We start from the raw sequence: 23,788 nt of genomic DNA on the forward strand, positions 1-23,788 counted from the left end.
GGCTGAAGTGGAGGGGGGTAGTTTGCATTCCTGGCCATTTCATGAAAAAAGGGTGCAACCATAGGAGCAAGCCAAGAGGAGGGCTCAATTATGCATGGTTAAACAAAGCCCAAGGCTACCAGCCAGCAATGTCTCAGAGAACTGAACTCTCTCTGCTACGGCGCTCCTGACTCTTACAGAATAACGTTTGTGGCATTTTAGTCAAAAAGTAAAACAAAAACCGTTTGTCAACAAATAAGCTGATACATCATTAGGTGTGTTTAGAGATCTGCAGGCACTTTAAAACTAAACATCTCAGAGGGGTTGAAAACACTGCCCCTCATTCTTCAACCACACAATACATCTGAAAATATATGTATTCAGTTACATGTTAGTTATATGCATTTCTTCCAAAGCTAAGGGATCAGCATCCATGTACATCAAAGCATGAATGAAAGCAACCTTGCTCCAAACTCTCTCTGACTTCACCCTCGTCTCCACTTGAAACAAGAGAGGACAATTGGAGTCAGGTGACAGGACAGCCCTACACACACATATACACACATACACACAACATGCATAAACACATTTTTTCAGGTTGACTGCAGATTCAACAGCCGTCTCTACAACCCACTCGTTCCAATATATCATCCGTATTCCTGTCAAATAGAGAATAGAGCATTCTGCTGATAACTCCCAAAGACACTCTGGCAACCAACATCAATGTTGTACTAAGAAATGAAAATACAGGACATCTGTGATGCCAGCCAATGATGCAGGTGCTGAGTAGGAGTAGTGGACAGAGGGATATATACACCTACCACAGGAACAACAGGTGAAGCAGTTGGTATGGTACAGATTCCCCATGGCCTGACAGGCTTGGCTGGCTCCATACACACCCTTCCCACACTTGATACAGATACCTGGAGGAGGGAAGAGACACAGGTTAACATCTGTTGACATAATCATCATTATTTTACATAGATATTTTAGTCATTAGGCAGAGCGACTTACAGGAACAATTAGGGTTAAATTCCTTGCTCAAGGACATATTGACAGATGTTTCACCTAGTCGGCACGGGGATTCGAACCAGCAACTTTTCAGTTACTGGCCCAACATTCTTAACCGCTAGGCTACCTGCCAACCATCATCATCAACATATTCATCATGAATCCTACTTAAGCTTTCATACAGCAGTAAAGTACACGTCATTGTAACTGCTTTCGCTAGTAACTACCATGTTCCGTCAATGATCTATAAAGGGTGTATATACAGTACTTGGACCAAACTAATGTGTCTCTGTGAGGTTCATTGAACTATGTTGTATCTAAATTAAAAATACATTAACCAGAGGTGTTAGGGGTTGGCAGGAAGCATTCTCTTAATGTGGCACAATGACAAAGTGACTCAGCAAAAGTTAGTGGGCTATGTCCCAACGGACGCAGATGGTATAATTACTTGCTGCAGACGACCACTGACCTGCAAACACTAGACAATTTAGAGGAAAAAAGGTGAATTAACCACAGGTGTGGACTACAAACTTTCATCTACGTGGTTCTCTTTAGGTTAATGGTAAACCTTTACTAAGGAAGGAGAGAAGGAAGATAAATTGTGATAACTATTTGGATATAGCATTGGACTAATGATTCCCCTACTTTCCTCTCATGCACAAGATGGCCTCCACCGGGGTCACATTCCACAGTGTGCGCAGGGTCAAAGCCTGGGTGGGGTGAGTCCAGGGTCACCACGCCTACAGGACACAACATCCCTACAGGGGACTGACTGAAGGTGACCACCACCTTCCTCCCATGATGACAGTAATGAAGAAAGAGTGTCATCATCTAGTCCTCTCTCTAACACTTTATTCTGACAGTATTTCAAGGCAATGATGCTTTCTAGAGCCAGGCCAAATTAAAATATGTGCTGGACTTACACTGCTATAGAAGCAGGTTGTCTCTTTTTGACAGGTCTTAACCCCTTAGACTGGTGGGAATTGGCCTATATGGATAGGGCTAAATCTGTTCTTACAGAAAAAAGATGGAAACGCATAATCATGGTAGCAATTAAAAGGGAACAGTTGGGAGACTATGGGAAAATTATTAGACTAAAGATGAGATCCCCCCCACATTCTAAAATTGCATTTTTGTCCCCCCCCCAGTTTTATTATTGGAATGAGATACAAAACGAGGAAACTGTGTGCTTTAGCTAATGTTTCATCCCCTCTCGACTGAGGTGAATGAAAAAGCTATGCTAGTGAGTAGCTACCACAGCCAGGTCTGCTCTAGCCTCTAGTTATCTGTCAGATAGTGATATGAGGTGGCTATTATTACTATCTAACAGCAGTTGTTTGTATGGACATGTTTTGTAGCCTTTGTTTTGTCACGTTTCAAAATGAACTTGACAAGCTTTTACCAGTTGATGTACCGTCAGAGAGAAAGCTGGCCAAAAGTTGGATTACATTTGCTATAATTTTTTCCTCAATGAAACTAGGCCTGAATCAAACGATGAAACCATCGGTCAAACAATTGAAGATTGATATTCTGACGTTTTTTCAGTGTAATGTGAGTTGTATTAGTCAGTTTGTCAATGTAACGTTATTGATTTGTCAGTTTCCCAAGCTAATTCTCGATTTTTCACACTGACACAGTAATAAACAGCTCTAAAGTTACAGGCTTCACTGTCATGGTGCACAGAAGAGGTCTGCATGGGACCGGTTTTTATCATCCCGCTCCTGCCCGCACCCGCTGGCCTTCTGTCCGACTCCAACCCGCTACCGCAAGAACTGGTCCCAAACCCTACCACAGTCTCGCAATGTTATTTTAGGCATATGTGACACAGCTCACTTGCCAGCCCAGCAAGTTTGCGCCCTATAGGAAATATCAAATGCACAACGTAAGAAACTTAAGAAATAGTTTAAATTACCAGAGATTCTCAAATGGCCCTTACATTGTATTACCTGGCTATATCAGTCAATATGTTAAATGTAGTTTGAGGAGAGCAGAGTTAGAGAGATTTGTACTTTCTCTTGAGCTATTTTTATAGTCTACCTTTTAGGAGTGGGAAGATTTTCAGACTGAGAAATATGGGTATTCAAATATTTAGGCCTATTTCTAGGCAATGTAGTAAACTATAGCCTAATCACAGGCCTATTTAGGAAGTACATTTCCTTGGAAAGATGACTGCCCCATGCTACTCTATTTAATTGAGACCAAACGTGCACCTGAGCTCGCAGGTATGGCTACTGAAGTGGAAGCAGCAAGAATGATGACAGCGACACTTGCTACGTTTTGCATAGTCCAATAGGATACAGCCTACCTTTTAGGAAGACGGTTTACAGGCAGAGACAAATAAATGGGTAATCATTTTCAAAGATGATTACATTTTTTCATTGCACTTCGACTCACTTCTTTTCATTATCAATATTTATTTACATATTTAAGTTAATTTCATATTCGTTAACTGCCACGTGATTCTCCACCCATGTAGGAAGCCTACTCTATTTCAATGAGACCACACACACTAGGCACACTTGAACTCTCACACCCAACTAGGTCAAGTAGGCTACTGAAGTTGAAGCTGCGTGTGAATAATGAAAAAAAAAGATGTGCTTTCAATACAATAGGTAGGCTAACGCATACCAAGCAGAAAGAGGACCATATCAAAATAATCTGTGGGACAACAACAAAAAATGTCATCCCAAAGTCGTCTGTCTGACCGCCTGCTCCTGCCTGCAGCATGAAAAATGCTGGCCACGCTGCCCTGATCTCTGTGGGGACCCGCAGATCCCACATGCATCCCGCGCGAATGCAGCCCTCTAGTGCGGTCAGTACACAACATGCTCATCATGTCTTAGCAGGGTGTCAAATAGTGACAGGGGTCCCAGCAGGGTCAGACAGCCAGGGAAGACCAGTCTATGGAGCACAGGTGAATTTTGCAGTATATTCAGTGACCGACACAAAGTTCCATCTTGAATTGATGGGTAGACCTACAGTAGCTACAGGACAGCAGTTTAAAGCTACACTCTGGGATCTGGGAATAATGGTCATTTAAATTATTGAACCATTGATTCTATTCTTGGATAATATAATGTATAAATGTACACCAAGGTAATTCTTTCTCATGCCTCATTTTAGGAGGATTAGATGGTGACAGGGGTCTCAGCAGGGTCAGGCAGACAGGGAAGACCAGTCTGGGACAGAGGTGAGGTGAATTCTTACAGATACAACACTTTATTCGCTCAAGTTCAGAATGGTTGTCAGTTAAAACCCATACAGAGACCCTGAGCTCTGACGTCATGTATAGCATATTACTGTACAGCCACTCCGTTACAATTCAGGTGCTTATCAGTGTCCAAGTCTACCATTTTCAATCCGTATACGGGTACGAGTCTAAAGGGTCAATTCTGTGTTAGGGTCAATTCTGTAGTTGCGAATTGCTCTTAATTCCAATTCAATTCTTGAATTTGAAATAGCCACACCCCAAATAAATTTGACTTTCATGTTCACTTCTCAGTTGAATTGCTTTGAATTCAATTCTACTTCCTTCAACTCAAATTCTATTCAAATTTAGCTTCCTGTGGGGTGTGGTCAATTCAAATTCATTGTTTGAATGTAATTAAATTCCTAAATTCCGAATCGACCCCATCCCTGCTCTTTACATCTATGACATCAGAGTGTGAATTATACTGTGACGTTCTTGGGAGCCTTGTGCATGCAACATTTTTTTTTATAGTAAAGACAAAAATGACAAAAAATAGTAAAGACAAAAATGCATTACATTTTAATGTGGCATGAACACACCCAGTAATGATGTTTAAATCTGATTCTCAAACAAATCACTTCAAAAAGTAGGCTAACTGTGGCAGCGTACGTTCGTCCACTCTAAAATAATTCCAGCATCCAAACAGTGCACTGTGCACAGGTCATTTCATGAAAGGAAAGAGACATCTGTTAAAAACACCATAATGACATTCAGCGATTGTCATTAGGCCTACTACAGTGGTGTGTGTGTATTCATGGATGCCAATGGAAGCCATACTTTCCCAAAAATGTGAACAATAAAAAAAGAAAAATCATATGAAATAATGTTTCAATAAGGTTTCATAATTTTTCAATTAGCAAGTGGTTGAATCTAACTCACTGGAGAAAGCATCCGAGCGAGCGAAACTGCAGCCCTCAGTCTCAGTATGTGTATCACATGTATCTGATGCTGTCTGGCCAAAAAGAGTAAGACAGGCGCTGTTTCGTTCACTTGGATGCTTTCTCCGGTGAGATTGATGCGTCTTGCTATTGGCGCGCATCTCGTCAAATTATAAATATTTAACGACCCTCCCAAAGGTGAACTTTTGTTGCCTTTAGAGGAGCTCATGTCTCATTCATCCTCCGTAATTCGCACGCTGTATGAAACTCTAAAAAATGAAGGACTACGGTACCCCAAGGCTATCTAAAGGTTAGGCCCACATGTTTTCCTTTCAACAAGAGTCATTCAGCTGGACCAAAGTCAAATATTGGCATTTCCTTTTCCAACTTAAACTCGTGACGCTCTTCCTGCACTCAGAAAAGATAAGAGGAAAAATTAGGGCTATTCTCTCTGATAACAATAAATAGCCAAACTATGAATCATCTTAATCACAACAGCTTGGCCAAAATAATTATCTAGAATAGCCATTGGCAAGAAAATAAAATATTACTGTCCAGATTTGGTAGATCCCATATTATCTCTATATTCCCTTTAAAGAGAGACGCAGAAGACTGCAAAGTGTAGTTATTTAACCACCTAAAAGTGAACATGAAAAAGATACCAGTGGGGTCGAAATATTGTCTGTTTTGTGTGTCTCAATAAACTACTGTGGGAGTTGAAGACTTTTTTTTATTTGTATCTGTCCAGCACCTTAACTAGTTAGATGTACTAAAAGTGAACAAGATATCAGATTGGAGTGTTCCATGGTGTTTCTGAAGACTCCGGATCTTGAACCACAAGCACTCTGACAATGTTAACGTGCGCACAGTATTCTGGATAATAGCTCATATCCTGGTGAAGGTCTTATTTTTATTATATTTATTCATCTCTTGTTGGTTCTTCTTTTGTTGTTATTTGTGTATTAGTATTTACTGTTTATTGCACTGCTGGAGCTATGAACAAAAGCATTTTGCTGCACCTGCTTTAACATCTGCTAATCTGTGTACGAGACAAATAAACTTTGATTTGATTTATTCAGGATAAGCTGTTTACATGCACCTTTGATTTCCCACCCACGAGTATCCCTGTATCCATAAATAACCGAATATTGCAAATTTAGCCAAGGATGGCAAAAATATTTTTTGAAATGGGGTGCAGAAAAAAAGTTTGTACCCCTCATTAGATATTTTTCTGCTTATGCATTAGGAAGGCTATTCGTTAGTCAACTTTGTTAGTTTATAATTATATACATGCAGCTTCTCTTCTGTCATTCCTTGATGCTCTAGAACACCAAATAAAGCCTTGCTCACCAGAATAATGTCATACATCGATAGCGTTTTCTTTCATTTATGCTTCTCTCGCAGAGCGAGGACATTTATGGACCGGGGAGTTTGTTGACCAGTTTTAAGGAAATTAAAAGCTGTGAAAACAATCCAACATGTTTCTGACAGTAATTCATTTTGTCTTGGAAGCATATTTGATATGGTTGAAAGTGAAATTTTGTCAGCTTTTATGTCGCAAAAATAAATTGCACGTTTCGGCTGTACAACAGGTACCTAAGCACGCATTCACATTTTCTCAAGATTAAAGAAAAAAAATATATTTCTCCACTCCTGTTCCCGAGACAAAATTAACATTTGGTCTATCATTTTACTGCAAGAAACAAATAATTCTGCATAAGTTAATATTATAATAGGCTACATGTGAGGCCTACAGTCAGTGTCCAGACTTCAATTACTCTCCCAACTATCCCAACTTTTCCCATCTGAACATCAAAGCTGATACTATGTGAAACTGAGTCAGCGCAGACCGTTTAAACAACAGTAAATGGGAAAAGATGTTTACATGCCACAGTATCCCGTCTAAGATCAGCATATCCCAGGCATCTTATCTGGGTTTCTTAAAACCAGGATAGGAGCTTATTTGGGTTATTGTAATCAGATATGTTTATATGCGTCAACTCAAAAAGAGGGATATTGGTGTGCATGTAGGGCTGCAGGTAGCCTAGCGGTTAGAGCATTGGACCAGTAGCCTTCAGCAAGGTTCTTAACCGTACTACTATGTGTATGTGACAATAAAACATATATATATATATATATATATATATATATATATATATATATATATGTAAACGTGGTCATTGATTATAATCTGCATTGCCTCAGCTGACAGCAGTTAGACTCTCTTGATTACGCCAAGGCTGCTGGCCGATCTGTACTACCTCCAAACTCCAAGCCCAGCATACTACTCTAGCCTGGTCTGGTCTGCCAATGTCCCTGTATCTCACTGCTAATGGTCTTTTAATACTCCCCCACTGTTCCAGAACTTCCAGGAATATTTCTGAGCATGTTTTAGTTGTTTTCCATAATTGGGGCATTGGCATTGAACAATTCCATGAACAGTGTGGACAACTGTTGGCAGCCATACAATTTAAACACATGGATCTGCACTGATAATGGCATGTCCTGAAAATGTAATGGCACCTCTATTATACCATCTGTACCACACTTGCACCTCTTCTGCTCTGCTTTGAAAAGATGGCTGTTCCTAGGAGATACAGGCTGGAGAAATGTAAAGCTAGCAGTGACAAATCTTCACAAGGTTTGCAAGGCAAAGGCTATCTGTGGTCTCTGATCACGAAGTGTCTGAACTTTGAGTGCAAGGACCAAGTGCTCCCGGGGAGTAGAGCTGAAATGTGTTATAGTGAGGTGGGGAAGGTAGGGGGGAGTCTGCACTCCAGGGTGGTTGATTTTTGGAGGGAGTGTGGACTCTCACCACTTGACGATATCTCTGCTAAGCAGGTCTTTATCACAACCCCCCCACACACAGTTTATTGTGCATTCTCCAGACCAAGGTCTCCTCCAGCTATCTCAGTCCCATTCTGCTGCATTCCAGACTCATGCACTTGCCTGAAGCCTCCTCTGTCTACTACGGTATCTGACTACGAGACAGATAGCGGTGCTGAGATGCTTGCAGGGGAATATGCTGACAATGAGGTAGGATAGAGCAACATTCTTAGAGGCTTTGTTGAACTGATATCTTCTGAATACTCATAGGAGCAACTGCCCCAATACGGTCCTCTCTCTCTGCCTTTGTTTATTTTCCAATATACTTTATTTACACTGAAGTTTAAGGCTTTGCTTATTTCCATTGTACTTCTATAGTACAGTCCTGCTGGAGCTTCAGTTAGAATTGTAAACAAAACAATGGACCATGTCCATGTGCACACCGCCAGGTACATGTCCATTTCACCTCCCAAGGTGGAAGCCTTGCCTTGAGGAAGGAAAGCTTGACAGGAAAAACTGAACAGAATAGGGAACTTGCTACAAGCTAAGGAAAAGTTCATGGCATTTTGAGCCAAGTTGACTTGAGATGATTTCCCATAAATGTTGCTGTTAAGCCCAAAAGGCCCTCTCAAACGGATGTGGACAGTGTTTTACATGACTGAAGGGACTAGGGAGAGGGTTAGGGAGAGAGAGGGACTGAGCAGGAAAAGTCTAATTTGTTCTTAATTTAAACCAGATCACCAAGTCCCTGGTGCCTCCACCGTGGGTACATCATGTCCAGTGTGCTCAGGACAGGACAACACCACTGGACACATGTGGAGAAGAAAGAACATTGCCCTTCATCGTCAGTAGCACACTCAGTGATGCTGCCCAGAACTCAGAGAGTTCCACACCTTTGGGGACCAGGGGTGTAGTGCTGCCGGAGCGTGAAGGAGTGGCGCTCCCTCACTTTTTTCAATTTGAAAATACACGCAGATGGCAAAACTATTTCTGGAAGATTCATTCTGATCAATTTGAAATGAATTATATTTAATTACCACAAAAATTCCATGAAAAACAATAGAATGACAAACCAAATAAATATGTATAGCAGCCTAGAGGTAGGTAAATGGTGGTTTGTTCCTTTTCTTCTCTCTGGTGGTGAGAATGATGAACTATAAGCTGTGTGTGTGCACTGTGGAAGCCCGTGGGAGGATGGACCACTTTGGCCCAATGAGAACATTGAAAAACAAAATTTCCCTGTGTGTCTGCCTTGATGTTCATAAAACTCCATGGACCCCTCTTCCGCAGTGGAACCCAGAACGATATGTGACCACTTGGTCACAGCAACATCGTTCTGCCGAGGACAGCCAAACCAGAGTGGCCACCGCAAAGCCTGAGAGCCTGACCTTCTCTGGAAGTAGATTGGCTATTAGTTGAGACGCAGGGCCCATTCTAGCTTGGTATGTTAGGATGGGCAAATGGAACTGCGAATTGGGCCAAGTTTGAGGAAATAATGCATTTAGGTTATAGTTTATTGTGATGCATGAATACATCACACTAACAGCTTGATTTTATGGTGGTTTAAAAAAAAAACATTTCCTGCAATTCTACACGGTAATGATTTATATTCACTTCTTGGTCAATTGATTTAATAATATGTTCAATCTATGCAAATAAATTCTATGAATTGATAGTTCACCTCTCTGTTTTCTTTTATTCTGTAATAGGGTATATTGATTGCGTTCAAGCAAATCAAATCAATGTTTATTTATGATACAGCATGTAAGCTAATCAATATAAGGAAATGCCTACTCAAAATAAAGCTCTCCTCGCAAGCAGTGCAATGATATTAAGCTAAGTACTTGTTTTACATTAGGCTATAACCAAATAGCTATACCACGTAGTTGTTTGTTCCTGAACTGGCCAAATGGCAGAGCTATCCTTCAGCACCACAAGTTGGTTCAACTACTTTAAGATCATTGTGCGCTCCTGGCGTTGTCCTTTCAACACTACGAAGAGCACTCCAATTGCTTAAAGTTAAATCTCCTCAAGATCTGTTGCTTACACCGAATAGTCATCACTTATTACTATTATTACAAATAGAAGACTATCACTTCACACAACGATACTCGTTTAGTAAAGTTAGAACAAAGCTGAATCCATGTCTAGCAATTTCACATAACAAAACCAAATATAATAGCATAGTAGGCCTATAATGTTATTGTTACACCAAAAACACCTCCTCATTTCTAATGACATTTTAGGATGGTTAGCTGAAGCTGAATAGTCCAAAAGAAATCCACATGCGCCAACTCAACAGCGCCACTAGGCAGGATATACCCTTTGACTGAAACAAAATACAAGGCTAATAGTTTGCTATCACAATCTACTCTAATTGGCTCATAAAACAGTAGGCTAATAGTTTGTTATCACAATCTACTCTAATTCTCTCATAAAACAGTAGGCTAATAGTTTGTTAACACAATCTACTCTAATTGGCTCAAAAAACAGTAGGCTAATAGTTTGCTATCACAATCTACTCTAATTGGCTCAAAAAACAGTAGGCTAATAGTTTGTTATCACAATCTACTCTAATTGGCTCAAAAAACAGTAGGCTAATAGTTTGCTATAACAATCTACTCTAATTGGCTCATAAAACAGTAGGCTAATAGTTTGCTATCACAATCTACTCTAATTGGCTCATAAAACAGTCGGCTAATTCAAGAAGCTCTAATTGCATATTCCCATGAAACTGATTGAGATCAAACAAATGATTGGCATGGAGATGCAGTTTGGATGTTTCAGCTGTAAAATGTGATATTGAATAATCATTCACGATGGACAGTGATGATGGCCTATTTGAAATGAGGTAGCCTATGCCTAACTTTGTGTTTGAGAGTATTAAAAATCTAACATTTTCTTTGGACAATATGGTTAGGCAAAGGCAGATTTTGCAATTGGAGAATGCATTTTATGCATATTCTATAATGATAGGCTATTCAATTGGCTACATCTGTCAGTACAAACATTGATTGAGTAAATAATGATGTAAAATACTTTTTTTTTTGCACTCCCTCACCTAAAAATAGCAGTACACCACTGTTGGGGACATATGAAATACACTATTAGGCTACATAAGCAAGAATGGAACTAATAAGAAATAGTAACATTCAATTTGTTTGAGTACTTGAAATCATTATGTTGATGTACTGCAATGTTTGTCCAAAACCTAGATGTTTGAGAAATGGCATGAAACTGGAAATGAGGCAGAAACTCTGTGTGAAAATCTCTGAAAATATTTAAGTGATTATGCTGTGTTCTGTTGTTGTTCAGGCAGGCCAGGGACAGTGTGTTCTCTCTACTCATGGTCTATTGTAGGAAGGGTAATGGCAGCATTCTAAACGCTTCCCATATTCATGATAGGGAGCTAAAATACTCACACTTCACTAATGAGAGTGAATTTGTGATTAAGCTAACGCATCATGAACATGTATCATTAATGTGAGCTATGTTCACGTATCAACTGACACAAGAGTTACCAATGACCCTAAAACATTTAGCTGCCTTGTGTTTTGTGTATTCATAAGTGTATTTGTCAAAAGAGCAACTGTATCGGCTCCATTTAGCTCTAAGCCATACATTGTAGCTCAGACTGGCCTCCAGAGCGGCTGCAGTGAGAGTTGAGAGTTGGGGTGACTGACACCACCACCAACACAGTAAAAGTTGACCAAACCCTTTCTGAGTCAACCATGTAACATTACTATACCGTCATTATTATTCTGAGCAGGTGATCAGACTTGACCCCCGACAGCCATGTCTGGCCCGCGAGCCAAGATCATGTGCCAAGTGTCTGGTGCTGCCCGACTCCCCACTGGCTGGTTAATGAAGGGCTTCGTGGGGGGGTCTGGGCGGGGGCGAGCCGGGGGCGGGGCGGCTCTGCTCTGGAGGCCTCAATGCTGGTCTGTCCCGGGCCAGCTGTTGATTCACAGCTCCTTCGCCACCACAACAAACAGAGGCCACACAGGGGCCTGCAGTGAGGCAGAGCACAGAGCAGAGCAACGCAGTGTGACAGCACAGACCTCAAAGCCCGGGCGATCAATTTCTCCACTATCGCCATGGAAACAGAGCCGTGTGTGTGTGTGTGTGTGTGTCTCTCTCTCTCTCTTGGCCCAGCGTAGTGTGAGGGGCTTCTGTCTGCTGCATTCTACAGCTCTCACCTGCTCCTCTGTGACAAATGAACAGCCGTCTCAGCGTCACTCTGAGCCAGCCAGCGCACTGGAGGAAAACAAAATCAAACCACTGTTCTGTTCTCAGACCGCAGCCATTTGTTCATCAGCACATTCAAAAGGTGGATTGATTCTCCCTTCTTTTCCTGTGGGAGGGGAGAGTTTACACCTTCAAAAACAATGATTTCAAGTCTCAGGGAGGGAATATGTTGCAAAAAAGTTACAGCTCAGAGCACTCATGGAGAAAAAAGGCTACAACAACAAAAAATCTATCTTATGGAATGTCCAGAGAGAAACGGCAGAGAGAAGTCTTCCAGAGAATGCCCGCTGCAGGGTCCGACTGGCCGGGCGTGTTCACCAAGCAGCAAGACCACTGAATCACTGAAGGGTATCTACTCGCTCCCTGGGACAGAACAGAAGGTTCCATTCAGCCCCACTCAGCGCTGTGTAAACGTTAGCTCTGCCAAAACAGAAATGTGTATTTCCCTGCAAAAGCCACTCTTATCTGCCACAGAGGGAGTCGTTGTTGGCATGATAGAACACATGTTAGTTGTTAAGGTTGCAACCAGCCACTAGCTGAGATGACAACAAAGCTCAGTGAAGCTAGGCTGAAGTGTGTTCAACTTTTAACTACAGCAAGACGATTAACAGACAAACTTTACAAGCTCCACAACTACACTGGAATAGTAAACAATGGATTTACTTAGCACTACAAAATAGCTGCTTTATAGTAACATGAGTAACAACAATTAATAACACCTGACTTGTTACACATAAGAAAATTCCTGTTATGTCAATATGTAATGTAGTTAGGCTGTTTTTACTATGTTCTTACACTATTGTTATTACACTTGCAGTGCAAGGTATGGAGATGGAGATCAGGACTGTGATTTTATAATGAAAAGGATCCCCAGTAGCTCTCTGGACAACATTCCCCCAACTCCCACCTCACCTCACAAAACACCCAAGGACTTGAGGCAAAGGGCTACCTCAGGCGTGACCAGCCAGTTCTGATTGATCAGTGGCAGGGCTGCTGTGGCCAGGCCACAACACTGTTTGACCAATCAGCTGGCTCCATGGACAAAATGGGCCTGATCACTCAGTTAATGCTCCAGTTAGCCTAACGCCGCCTCAGCCTCCCACGATACCAGACACTATCAAACACACCAAATATTATAACACAAAATGTAATGTGAAGATAATATTCTTAAACTTGAAAAATGTATGTTTCGTTTTTGCACTGCTCTCATTAAAGCCCATGCTTCAAATAAACTACAATGATCCTCAGTGTAAACACATTATCAAAGGGGAAATATTTATTAGGTAAATCAACTAGAACCAGTGATGAGATGTTTGTGTCAAGCAATAAAATGAGGTGTTATAATTGAAAATGTTTCCAAATATCCATGGCCTGACCTGTGTTGTGCTGTCCTGTGTTGTGCCAATGAACATGTGCTCAGCTATAATGAGGTTAGTGACCCAGCTGAAGATGAAGTCACCCAGTGATACCCATCAATTGACTTATCTTCCACACATGTATGGACCACAGGGCACCAGAGTTGAAGTTCATAACCATGAGGGTTATTATCAGACCACCAAACACATGGAACGTGGAGGATGTAGTCTGGCCCTTTTACATTTTTACCTGACTAATTCATTTGACTTTGTGTAAGAAAAGCCTTATTCTGTCCTCTTATTGAGACATGTTTAGGGAGCTGTCATAAGTTTACAACTAGTCTAAAAAAAGATATGCCAAGATCAATCAAAATATTGTTTCATTTCATTTTCTGTTTTTCTATTTTAAAGCTTTATTCTCACTTCATTGGACTCTCATAGTGTTCCTTATAATCAACAGTGTTCATAGGAGGAGTTACACTTACCAAAGTATTCTTTTTTCATGTGCATTTCTAACTCCTTCTCCAGCTCCAAGGTGAGTGCTTCCAGACTCCTTTCTGCTTGGCTTGGGCCACTTTCCCGGCATGGGGTCACCTGGTAAGGTAGTTTAAACCTCTGCCCTGAGGCTGGTGTTTTCGTATGGAGCCCATAAGAAGATGATGGTGATCCAGCGGTCACCTCTGTATTCATCCCTGCCTGGGTTGACTGTTGTGGTGCATGCTGTGGCAGGGCCTCTGGCATCCCAGAGAGCGCTTGGAGATGGATACGATTATGAACACCGTTGGTATCGCCACAATCTTGTGTTAGTATGTCCTCCTGCAAACCAGTCCCCAGCATTGAGGACCTGGGTGAAGGCAGTTGGAGATCTGGGTAGGTGCTCATAGATCCCCTGGAGCTCCGGGAACTTCTGGAACTGTGACTGGAGATACTGGACCGGGGACTAACGACGCAGTTAGCTATTGTCCCGGGTCTTGCGCACCCGTCCTGGCTGCAGATGCTTGACCGGGGACTGGCCACCGGCATGCCATGCAAAACTGCACCCTCCAGATCATGGTTCTCCACAGGCATGTAACGCGAATCGGAATAGCTAGAGCGTGGACTGGTGGTACAAGAATACTGGCTCGCTGTGCTGGACCTGGGGCTGATGTGCCTTTGGTCGTAGCCCATACTGATGCCGCTGGTGCGGTTACTGCTGGGCTTACTGCAGCAGTCATAGCTGTTCAGACTGGCCCTTGGGCTGGAATGTTTACTTGTGTCGCTGGCTGTACTTGCATAGCTAGACCGGGGGCTGAGGGCACTGCTCCCTTCGCAGTGTACCAGACTGGACCTGGGACTCGTATACTTGTCTTGCCCGGGTACCACCAGACTCGTGCGCGGGCTACTGATGCTCGACCTCGGGCTTGCATGTTTGCTTTGCTCCTGGGAGGAAAGAGAGGATACGAAACTGGACCGCGGGCTGGTTGCATTATATCTGCCGTCGTGGTTGGTGGTAACACAGATACTGTTGCATCTGTTGCCAGGTGAAGGTACTGGCTTGTTCAAAACCACTCCATCGTACGCGCTACCAGTGCTGTACCTATGCCCCAGCACCTCCAAGGAGTACCTCCTGTGTCGCTCGGACGCGCCGCTATAACACGGCAAAGCAATTTCGGATTTGGTGCAATAGCTATCTTCATTAGGATAAACTATGTCTCTTTGAGGGGTGCAATAATCCACAGGAACGGCTCTGTTGCCATTCACGGGGCGCACGGGAGCCGCAGTGTACACTTTATTCCCAGACATGTAATTCTCAACGGTGTGTATCTGTTGCTGAGGCACAGAGTTGCCATTCATTGTCTTACTTTTCTGCTCGGGTATCGTTGGAGACGAAAAATCCAAATCGGGGTTGATAACCATGTCCCTCCTTGAACTGTACATTCCATCCTTGTATGCTTCATATAAGGAAAGGTCCTCCATTAATTTACACGCCCGGAGTCCCAAATCTTCCTCATAGTGATCCATGGTTTGCTCCGGAGGCGACGAACAAGTTCAGAGAAAGAGCGCACTAGTCCACAAACCGACTACGGAGTGAGAGATAGCAGTAATTGCATTTCACTTGGAAATCATAACAAAACGCAGGCTCAATCCAGGCATCGTCGCCTGTTTGCTGAACAGCCAGTGTGCTTGGACATCTCGAAGCGGTGCATGATCTTTTTCTTCGAAAACATAAACCCTTATCACAAAGTTTCAACGTCAGGACACATTTGTCAACTTCAGTTTTTGTTAAGTTGAAAGGTCTTTACAGTCAATGGCGCGCTGCGCGGAGGAATTTTCCCTTGTCAAGTTTTTCTCCAGTTTTCCAAGAGTCTCAAATTTAAATTTGAGGTCGAGAAAATATTGCAATGCACCACTAACAGCCACATCTTACATATTAAAAGACACAGACTGCGCCAAAACACATTTTAAACACAATTTAGTGCAAGGGACTCGTTTGTGGAGAAGGAATGCGAGGAAGTGGACGGGGTGCACTCCGCCTCTCTGGAATGTGGTTAATGCTGGAGCGAAACAATGATTGCGACCAACTCAGCAAGGGGGTGCCTGAGTTTGAAAAAAGAATACTCCCTAGAGAGTATGGCTGTATTCATCTCAGCCTTAAAAAACTGCACAAAGGACCAGTCTCACCTGGCCCAACTCCCTTTGCCCTTTTCGGTTTAGGGACAGAAACAGCTTCACTGAATTTAGAATTGATTGTTTCTAGAGCATGCTGGACACGTATCAAAGTTTAAGTGCTGGACACAATGTATCACAGTTTAGATGCCGAATGCAGGGAAGGCTTCTCTTCTGTCTATCAACAAAGGGCTTTTGCCACCAAGATTATGCATCTCTTATTTGTCGCATGACTCGCATTTATGATTTTGTTCTTGACAGCAAAATATTGCATTCTCTCAAAAACATTGATGTTTTACAAGTTACAAAAAAGTTAATATAATGTGTGATGATTAAGCTAAGACTTGTCCCCAATTTTTTATGAAGTTAGCCTATTTCTTTGTGCAACTCATAAGAAACACAAATCACAGGCTGGTCAGTCATGTAATTTTATTCAATAATATTATGAGACCATTATCCAACTAAAATAAAGAAAAATATCCCTTATAGGAAATGTTATTACAAATACCAACAAATGATTGATCCCCATTAGGATTTGGTCACAAAACAACCAGAAAGGTTAGGAATTCAGCAGCAGACCTGATAAAAGATATTACACATTGACTAAAAAATCTGGTGGTCATCATGAAACATTTCAAAGTTGTACAGTATAAAAAAAGCATAAAGTCTTGTGTGTTAAACATCAATACATTGTCCGTCATATTTCTTATTACCATCTTCAATTGAGATGTAAAAACAAAACCAATGTAAATGTTGGGTCCCACTTTAAATGAAGTACAACTTATAAAGGGTTTCATATAGCATACATAAAGGCTTCATAAGCACGACATAAATGCATCACAAATCATCTTTAAGCGTATGTCATCAGGGCGGCAGGTAGCCTAGTGGTTAAAGCATTGGGTCAGTAACCGAGCTGACAAGGTAAAAATCTGTCGCTCTGCCCCTGAACAAGGCAGTCATTGAAAATAAGAATTTGTTCTTAACTGACTTGTGTAGTTAAATAAAGGTTACATAAAAAAATAAAAAAAAACTGATTAAATGGTGTATAAACATAAGTGTGTTGTTACATTTGGCAATTCACCCTACAGTGGGAATGGTTGTCACCCTTTATGACATATGCTTATAGATGATTATTTAAGCATTTATGCAGTGTTAGTCTTTATGTATGATTTATAAAGCCTTTATAAGTTGTACTTCATTTATAGTGGGACCAAATTTTGTTTGTACCAATAGACATCTGCACCAAGTTTAGAGAAAGTTAGTATATCTAACTAGGTATATATTTATTTAACTAGGCAAGTCAGTTAAGAACAAATTCTTATTTACAATGATGGCCTACCGGGGAACAGTGGGTTAACTGCCTTGTTCAGGGGCAGAACGACAGATATTTACCTTGTCAGCTCGGGATTCGATCTAGCAACCTACTGGCCCAATGCTCTAACCACTACCTGCCACCCCCATTGTTGGAATTTAACAAAACACAATCATGGTCATTTATTAAGACAAGGGTATGTGGTCTTTAATTTTAACAGGTCTACTCCAGGTTAATAATATTATTTAGTTTTTTTACAAACTGCCAAAATTGTAATTCATAAAAGGAAAACCAAACAATCCATCACCACTAGTATAGCACAAGTTTCAACATTTAAATGTGCCATTGAGATGTATCACTTTATTACTGCCTGCTGATTAACTGCCAACCACTGGGAGGTATGAGAGGGCCAGAGCTACTAGAGCTGCTAATAGAAGACCATCTAGTATCAGTCGCTGGAGACGTGAACCCCTAGGTTTTCTTCCGTGACCTCTACTCTTGAACCACTGCACAACCTCCTCCAGGTTATACTCCTTGGGCTCATAACCCAGCTCGGCCTTGGCCTTCGCCATGCTGAAGTAATGCGTCACGCCGGTCTTATACACCTCTGTGCGTGTGAGCAGAGGCTGGAAGTTATAGATCGGGCCGATGAGATGGTGAATCATCTCAGTGAGGAATGCAACTAAGTAAATGAGAGAGATGGGTAGACGTAGTTTGGGGAAAGAGTAACCCAAACCCTCCACCAGAGGTCTGAAGAACTCAAAGTTGTTGACAGGTCTTCCGTCTGAGATGAAGTATACCTGTCCAGCAGAGCGGTGCTGGTGCTCTGACGTCAGAGCCTCTGCAGCCAGTTCGTGTGCAGACACCAGGTTGTCTACATGGACAAACTCCACTAAACTTCTCGGATCTCCATACACAAACCTGAATATCCCCTTCTCTATGTACCCAACGATCCTGGGCAGGTGCCTCTGCTCGCCAGGCCCGTATATACCTGCTGGACGCAGAGCACAGGCCCTCAACACACCTGTCCCATCTTTCAGCTCTGTACCACTGGCTTTCATCACGGCCATCTCAGCTACCGACTTGGTTCTGGAGTAGTGGTCGGGGTGGAGATGGAGAGGTAGGTAGGGGAGGCTTTCGTCACCACCCTCAATGACTTGGCCTCCGAACACTACATTGAAGGTGCTAGTGTAGATGAGCCTGGAGACTCCAGCCTCTACACAGGCCCTGAGGACATGCTCTGTGCCCTGGACATTCACCTCTTCAATCAGCTTCCTGTTCAGCTGCTCCCTGCCAGACATGCCGTAGGAGGCGATGTGGAAAACACAGTCCATGCCAGTGACCGCCTTCTCCACCTGAGCATATTCACGAATATCTCCCTTTAGGAACACAATGCCCTCTGGAACCTCTAGGCTGGGTGGGCTCATATCAAACAGAATGACTTTAGCTCCCTTTTTATGTAGTGAGCAGGCAAGGCTGTAAGAAATGAAGAATAGAGTGATCCTGTTAATCTGGAATATTGGGTATAGGGAAACCTTGCACATGTTGTGAGGGATATTGAAGGAATGTTCAGTTCAACATTAAAAACAAAATAGGAAAGTCATTAGCCTACTTATGAACAGTGCTTGACTTGGACTGAAATAGGTGCAGATAGTCATTTTGGGTGCCAGTACTGTTTATATTTAGGTGCAGGAGCTCCACAATACTTTTGAGCTCATATTCTATAAAAGGAACAGGAGATTAAGCAGTAGAACATTTGAGGTGCCGGTACTCAGCTCCGGTGAGCTCCTGTCCAAGTTCTGCTTATGAAGCTACCATTAGTAAGTCACAACAATTTGTTGTAAGCAGGGATTCAATTGATGGGTTGATAAGGTTCTGCCACTTTAGTAAGTAACACAGAATAAATAGACAACAGTGAATAACATCATCAGAATAACTGGTATGATAACTCCCCCTAGTGGGGTTTAGAACTACCGTTACCGAATTATTTTGCACATTCACTTGGTAATGTAGAAGTTCTCTTCTCTATTGATGAGATGAAGACTATGTACAGGCAAAAAATAATGTAAAATATTTATATTTTGATGGGCTTACCGGAAACCAAAGTATCCACTGCCACCGGTAATCAAAAACGTGCATATTCGCGCCTTTTCCATTTCACTGAAAAGAAAACGTGAAGGTCATTGTGCTTGAAATAACACCACACAGTACCTTCAGAGAGAGCATAAATTAACATATTGAATTTGTAAAAGAGACACGTGCCGAAATGTATAACAACCAGCAGTATAACAACCTGCAACCTCATCACGTCTACTGTAGCCATACTTGTAAGATTGTGGCCTATTATTTGATAATGCTTCCTTGACGTTTGGCTACATTAGCTTCATGAACGCAACATCTGATGCAAACTAGTTTAGCTACATAAGAGTACGACAATGACAGTTGTGTAACCTGTACCGTATCAATCAGATCGCTGACATATTTTACTGGTTTACTGTGATCTAGGCTATCGAACATCAAACACTTTCATTTCAATTAAAAACTGGCTTTTTACCTTGGCGTTATAACGTAGCAACCTTATCGTTTGTCCAGCATCAATGCTTGAATTCATTAATTAATCGGTGTGACAGGCTGTTACTATTTTACAAACAACTTCCTTGGGCGGAGCTAGTGGAATTCTTGGAGGGAACTGCGAGCGGTTTCATGACTTGTCAGTGCATGAGCTACGCAAACTTCCTACTTTGCACTTTTGTCGTGGTAGGTAATTCCTCCTCTTTATTGACAGGGTAGAGCATTTTTTTAAACATTTTTTGATTTGACCTTTATTTAACAAGTCAGTTAAGAACATTCTTAATTACAATGAGGTCCTTGCCGGTCAAACCCTAACCCGGCGACTCTGGGCCAATTGTGCACCGCCCTATGGGACTCCCAATGATACCGTCTGGAATCGAACCCGGGTCTGTAGTGACGCCCCTAGTACTGAGATGCAGTGCCTTAGACCGCTGCGCTACTCGGGAGCCCATATATCAGGGATTTTATATGTTGTCCCAGGGAGCACCAGGGACCTCATTCAGGATGTTGTCACAGGAACATCCAATTTCAGTGTATCTGAAATGTACAACAGTTCCCATATATACGCCACAAGTAGTGATGGGCATTCCGGCTCATCTCACCAAAAAGAGACGTCTCTTTTAGCTCCCAAGACATTTTGTATTTTTTCAAGTCAAACAGTTTGCGATAGTTTGACTATGATTGGTGTTAAAACAATTCTAATTAAATGAAATCTTACTCTACCTTAACCACAATGTATTTAAAAATGCATTGGTTTGTTATGAAAAAGAATGCTATTAAACATTTGCATTTAAAGTATAACTTTTTAATGTACACTGCTCAAAAAAATTAAGGGAACACTTAAACAACACAATGTAACTCCAAGTCAATCACACTTCTGTGAAATCAAACTGTTCACTTAGGAAGCAACACTGATTGACAATAAATGTCACATGCTGTTGTGCAAATGGAATAGACAACAGGTGGAAATTATAGGCAATTAGCAAGACACCCCCAATAAAGGAGTGGTTCTGCAGGTGGTGACCACAGACCACTTCTCAGTTCCTATGCTTCCTGGCTGATGTTTTGGTCACTTTTGAATGCTGGCGGTGCTTTCACTCTAGTGGTAGCATGAGACGGAGTCTACAACCCACACAAGTGGCTCAGGTAGTGCAGCTCATCCAGGATGGCACATCAATGCGAGCTGTGGCAAGAAGGTTTGCTGTGTCTGTCAGCGTAGTGTCCAGAGCATGGAGGCGCTACCAGGAGACAGGCCAATACATCAGGAGACGTGGAGGAGGCCGTAGGAGGGCAACAACTCAGCAGCAGGACCGCTACCTCCGCCTTTGTGCAAGGAGGAGCAGGAGGAGCACTGCCAGAGACCTGCAAAATGACCTCCAGCAGGCCACAAATGTGCATGTGTCTGCTCAAACGGTCAGAAACAGACTCCATGAGGGTGGTATGAGGGCCAGACGTCCACAGGTGGGGGTTGTGCTTACAGCCCAACACCGTGCAGGACGTTTGGCATTTGCCAGAGAACACCAAGATTGGCAAATTTGCCACTGGCGCCCTGTGCTCTTCACAGATGAAAGCAGGTTCACACTGAGCACGTGACAGACGTGACAGAGTCTGGAGACGCCGTGGAGAACGTTCTGCTGCCTGCAACATCCTCCAGCATGACCGGTTTGGCGGTGGGTCAGTCATGGTGTGGGGTGGCATTTCTTTGGGGGGCCGCACAGCCCTCCATGTGCTTGCCAGAGGTAGCCTGACTGCCATTAGGTACCGAGATGAGATCCTCAGACCCCTTATGAGACCATATGCTGGTGCGGTTGGCCCTGGGCTCCTCCTAATGCAAGACAATGCTAGACCTCATGTGGCTGGAGTGTGTCAGCAGTTCCTGCAAGAGGAAGGCATTGATGCTATGGACTGGCCCGCCCGTTCCCCAGACCTAAATCCAATTGAGCACATCTGGGACATCATGTCTCGCTCCATCCACCAACGCCACGTTGCACCACAGACTGTCCAGGAGTTGGCGGATGCTTTAGTCCAGGTCTGGGAGGAGATCCCTCAGGAGACCATCCGCCACCTCATCAGGAGCATGCCCAGGCGTTGTAGGGAGGTCATACAGGCACGTGGAGGCCACACACACTACTGAGCCTCATTTTGACTTGTTTTAAGGACATTACATCAAAGTTGGATCAGCCTGTAGTGTGGTTTTCCACTTTAATGTTGAGTGTTACTCCAAATCCAGACCTCCATGGGTTGATAAATTGGATTTCCATTGATTCTTTTTGTGTGATTTTGTTGTCAGCACATTCAACTATGTAAAGAAAAAAGTATTTAATAAGATTATTTCATTCATTCAGATCTAGGATGTGTTATTTTAGTGTTCCCTTTATTTTTTTGAGCAGTGTATATAAACAAAGTGCATATAAATCTAACCATCCAAAACTAATACAATCTGAACAGCATAATAGAATATTGCACCATATCAAAGAAAAATAAATAACAATTTGCAAAACTGCAGCATACCACAAATTTAAATAAATGTAAAAAAGAAGGATGCTATTACACATGTGCATTTAAAGTATAACTTTAACGTATATAAACAAAGTGCATATAAATGTAACAATTCAAAACGAATACAATCTGAACAGCATAATAGAATATTGCACCATTTCAAAGAAAAATAAATAATGTGCAAAACTGCAGCATCCCACCTAAAACATTAAATTGGTCCCTCTTTTCTCTCTCTTTATTGCCATGTTATAACCAGCAGCACACAGCAATGCTGACTATATTTTGCTTTTATGAGAGATTTGCATTCAGAAATACAAGCTGCCTCACTTGAGGGGCTGATGCGGTTTCTTCTCTCAGTAATTATTTGTCCCATTTTCGAGAAGACCCTCTCAGAGGGAACGGATGTGGCCACTATGCAGTCTCCCTGTCATGACTTTAGTAAGCCGTGGGTAGACAGAAGCCTTGTTCTTCCACCAGCTCAGAGGATCTGCAGATCTTTGGAGGGGCTCCTCCAAATAGGATCGGACCTCCATTATGGCATCTGCTGAGGGATTCCTTCATGCTGCATCCCCAGTTGCTCTCTCGTCAAACAGCATCCAGACAGCAGATGTTTGTGACACTACTGCTGTTGCTTCTGCTCCCTCTTCTTCCTGTTGCCCTGGTGCCTGAGCCAGCTGACTGCTGGGGCTGTCCCTCCCTGCTGCTGAGGTTATTCTTTGAAGAGCCTCATCAATTGCTCTGGCATCACTGAAGGCTAACTTCTTAAACCTGGGGTCAAGTGCAGTGGTTTCTGATAGCACGTGATTATATTCCATTCTGTGAAACTTTCTGTCCACTGATGAACATAGGGTGTCCATCAACTCTGTCACGTCCTGTGGTTACATTTGCTTCTCTCTGGCAGCTGGCTGTGACTCGCTGCAGACCCTTACACAGGAGGATAATTTTTGAGGCTGTCACATAGCTGAAAAGAGAGAACAATAACTTATTAGTTCAGGTTCATGTTTTGTCTACTGATACTAAATTATCCTCTACTGCTCATATACATATATAATATTGGATTAAATAATGATATAGTAATAACTGTTTACTGTACCTCTCTCCACTGATCTCCACAGTGACCTGCTCAAAGGGTTCCAGGACTCTGCACACCTCCACCACTTCCCATTCATCTTGGGTCAGAGCATCAACAGGTGCATTGACAATGGCCAGGGTA

The 23,788-nt window shown here is 42.4% G+C and overlaps 2 protein-coding genes across 2 annotated transcripts in view; both read right to left on the reverse strand.

Moving 5' to 3' along the window:
• Positions 1 to 15,997, reverse strand: part of LOC106562378 (Wilms tumor protein 1-interacting protein homolog) — a 37,351-nt gene extending 21,354 nt beyond the window's left edge. Inside the window, exons 1-2 of the mRNA XM_045689293.2 lie at positions 14,033 to 15,997; positions 801 to 902 (exon numbers count right to left, since the gene is read on the reverse strand). Of these exons, the coding sequence (XP_045545249.1) occupies positions 801 to 902; positions 14,033 to 15,548 (1,618 nt within the window). The 5' untranslated portion in view covers positions 15,549 to 15,997. The remainder of the gene's footprint in view (positions 1 to 800; positions 903 to 14,032) is intronic.
• A 610-nt stretch (positions 15,998 to 16,607) lies between these two features.
• On the reverse strand, positions 16,608 to 20,187 carry sdr42e1 (short chain dehydrogenase/reductase family 42E, member 1). Its single transcript, XM_014187524.3, has 3 exons — positions 20,060 to 20,187; positions 19,600 to 19,665; positions 16,608 to 18,981 (listed from the first exon to the last, which is right to left on the reverse strand). The coding sequence occupies exons 2-3, from the start codon at positions 19,659 to 19,661 to the stop codon at positions 17,883 to 17,885; spliced, it is 1,161 nt and encodes a 386-aa protein (XP_014042999.1). The 5' UTR covers positions 19,662 to 19,665; positions 20,060 to 20,187; the 3' UTR covers positions 16,608 to 17,882.
• Between the last annotated feature and the right edge of the window lie 3,601 nt (positions 20,188 to 23,788).

The sequence above is a fragment of the Salmo salar genome, chromosome 11 (assembly GCF_965601325.2).
Source record: "Salmo salar chromosome 11, fSalSal1, whole genome shotgun sequence".
NCBI classification, from domain to species: Eukaryota; Metazoa; Chordata; class Actinopteri; order Salmoniformes; family Salmonidae; genus Salmo; species Salmo salar.

Excerpts from the sequence above, each read along its gene's own strand:
- sdr42e1 (XM_014187524.3), bottom strand. The coding sequence starts at position 19,661 with ATGGAAAAGGCGCGAATATGCACGTTTTTGATTACCGGTGGCAGTGGA. Across the intron at positions 18,982-19,599 it reads AGTGGATACTTTGGTTTCCG|CCTTGCCTGCTCACTACATA; the intron begins GTAAGCCCATCA and ends CATTTCTTACAG.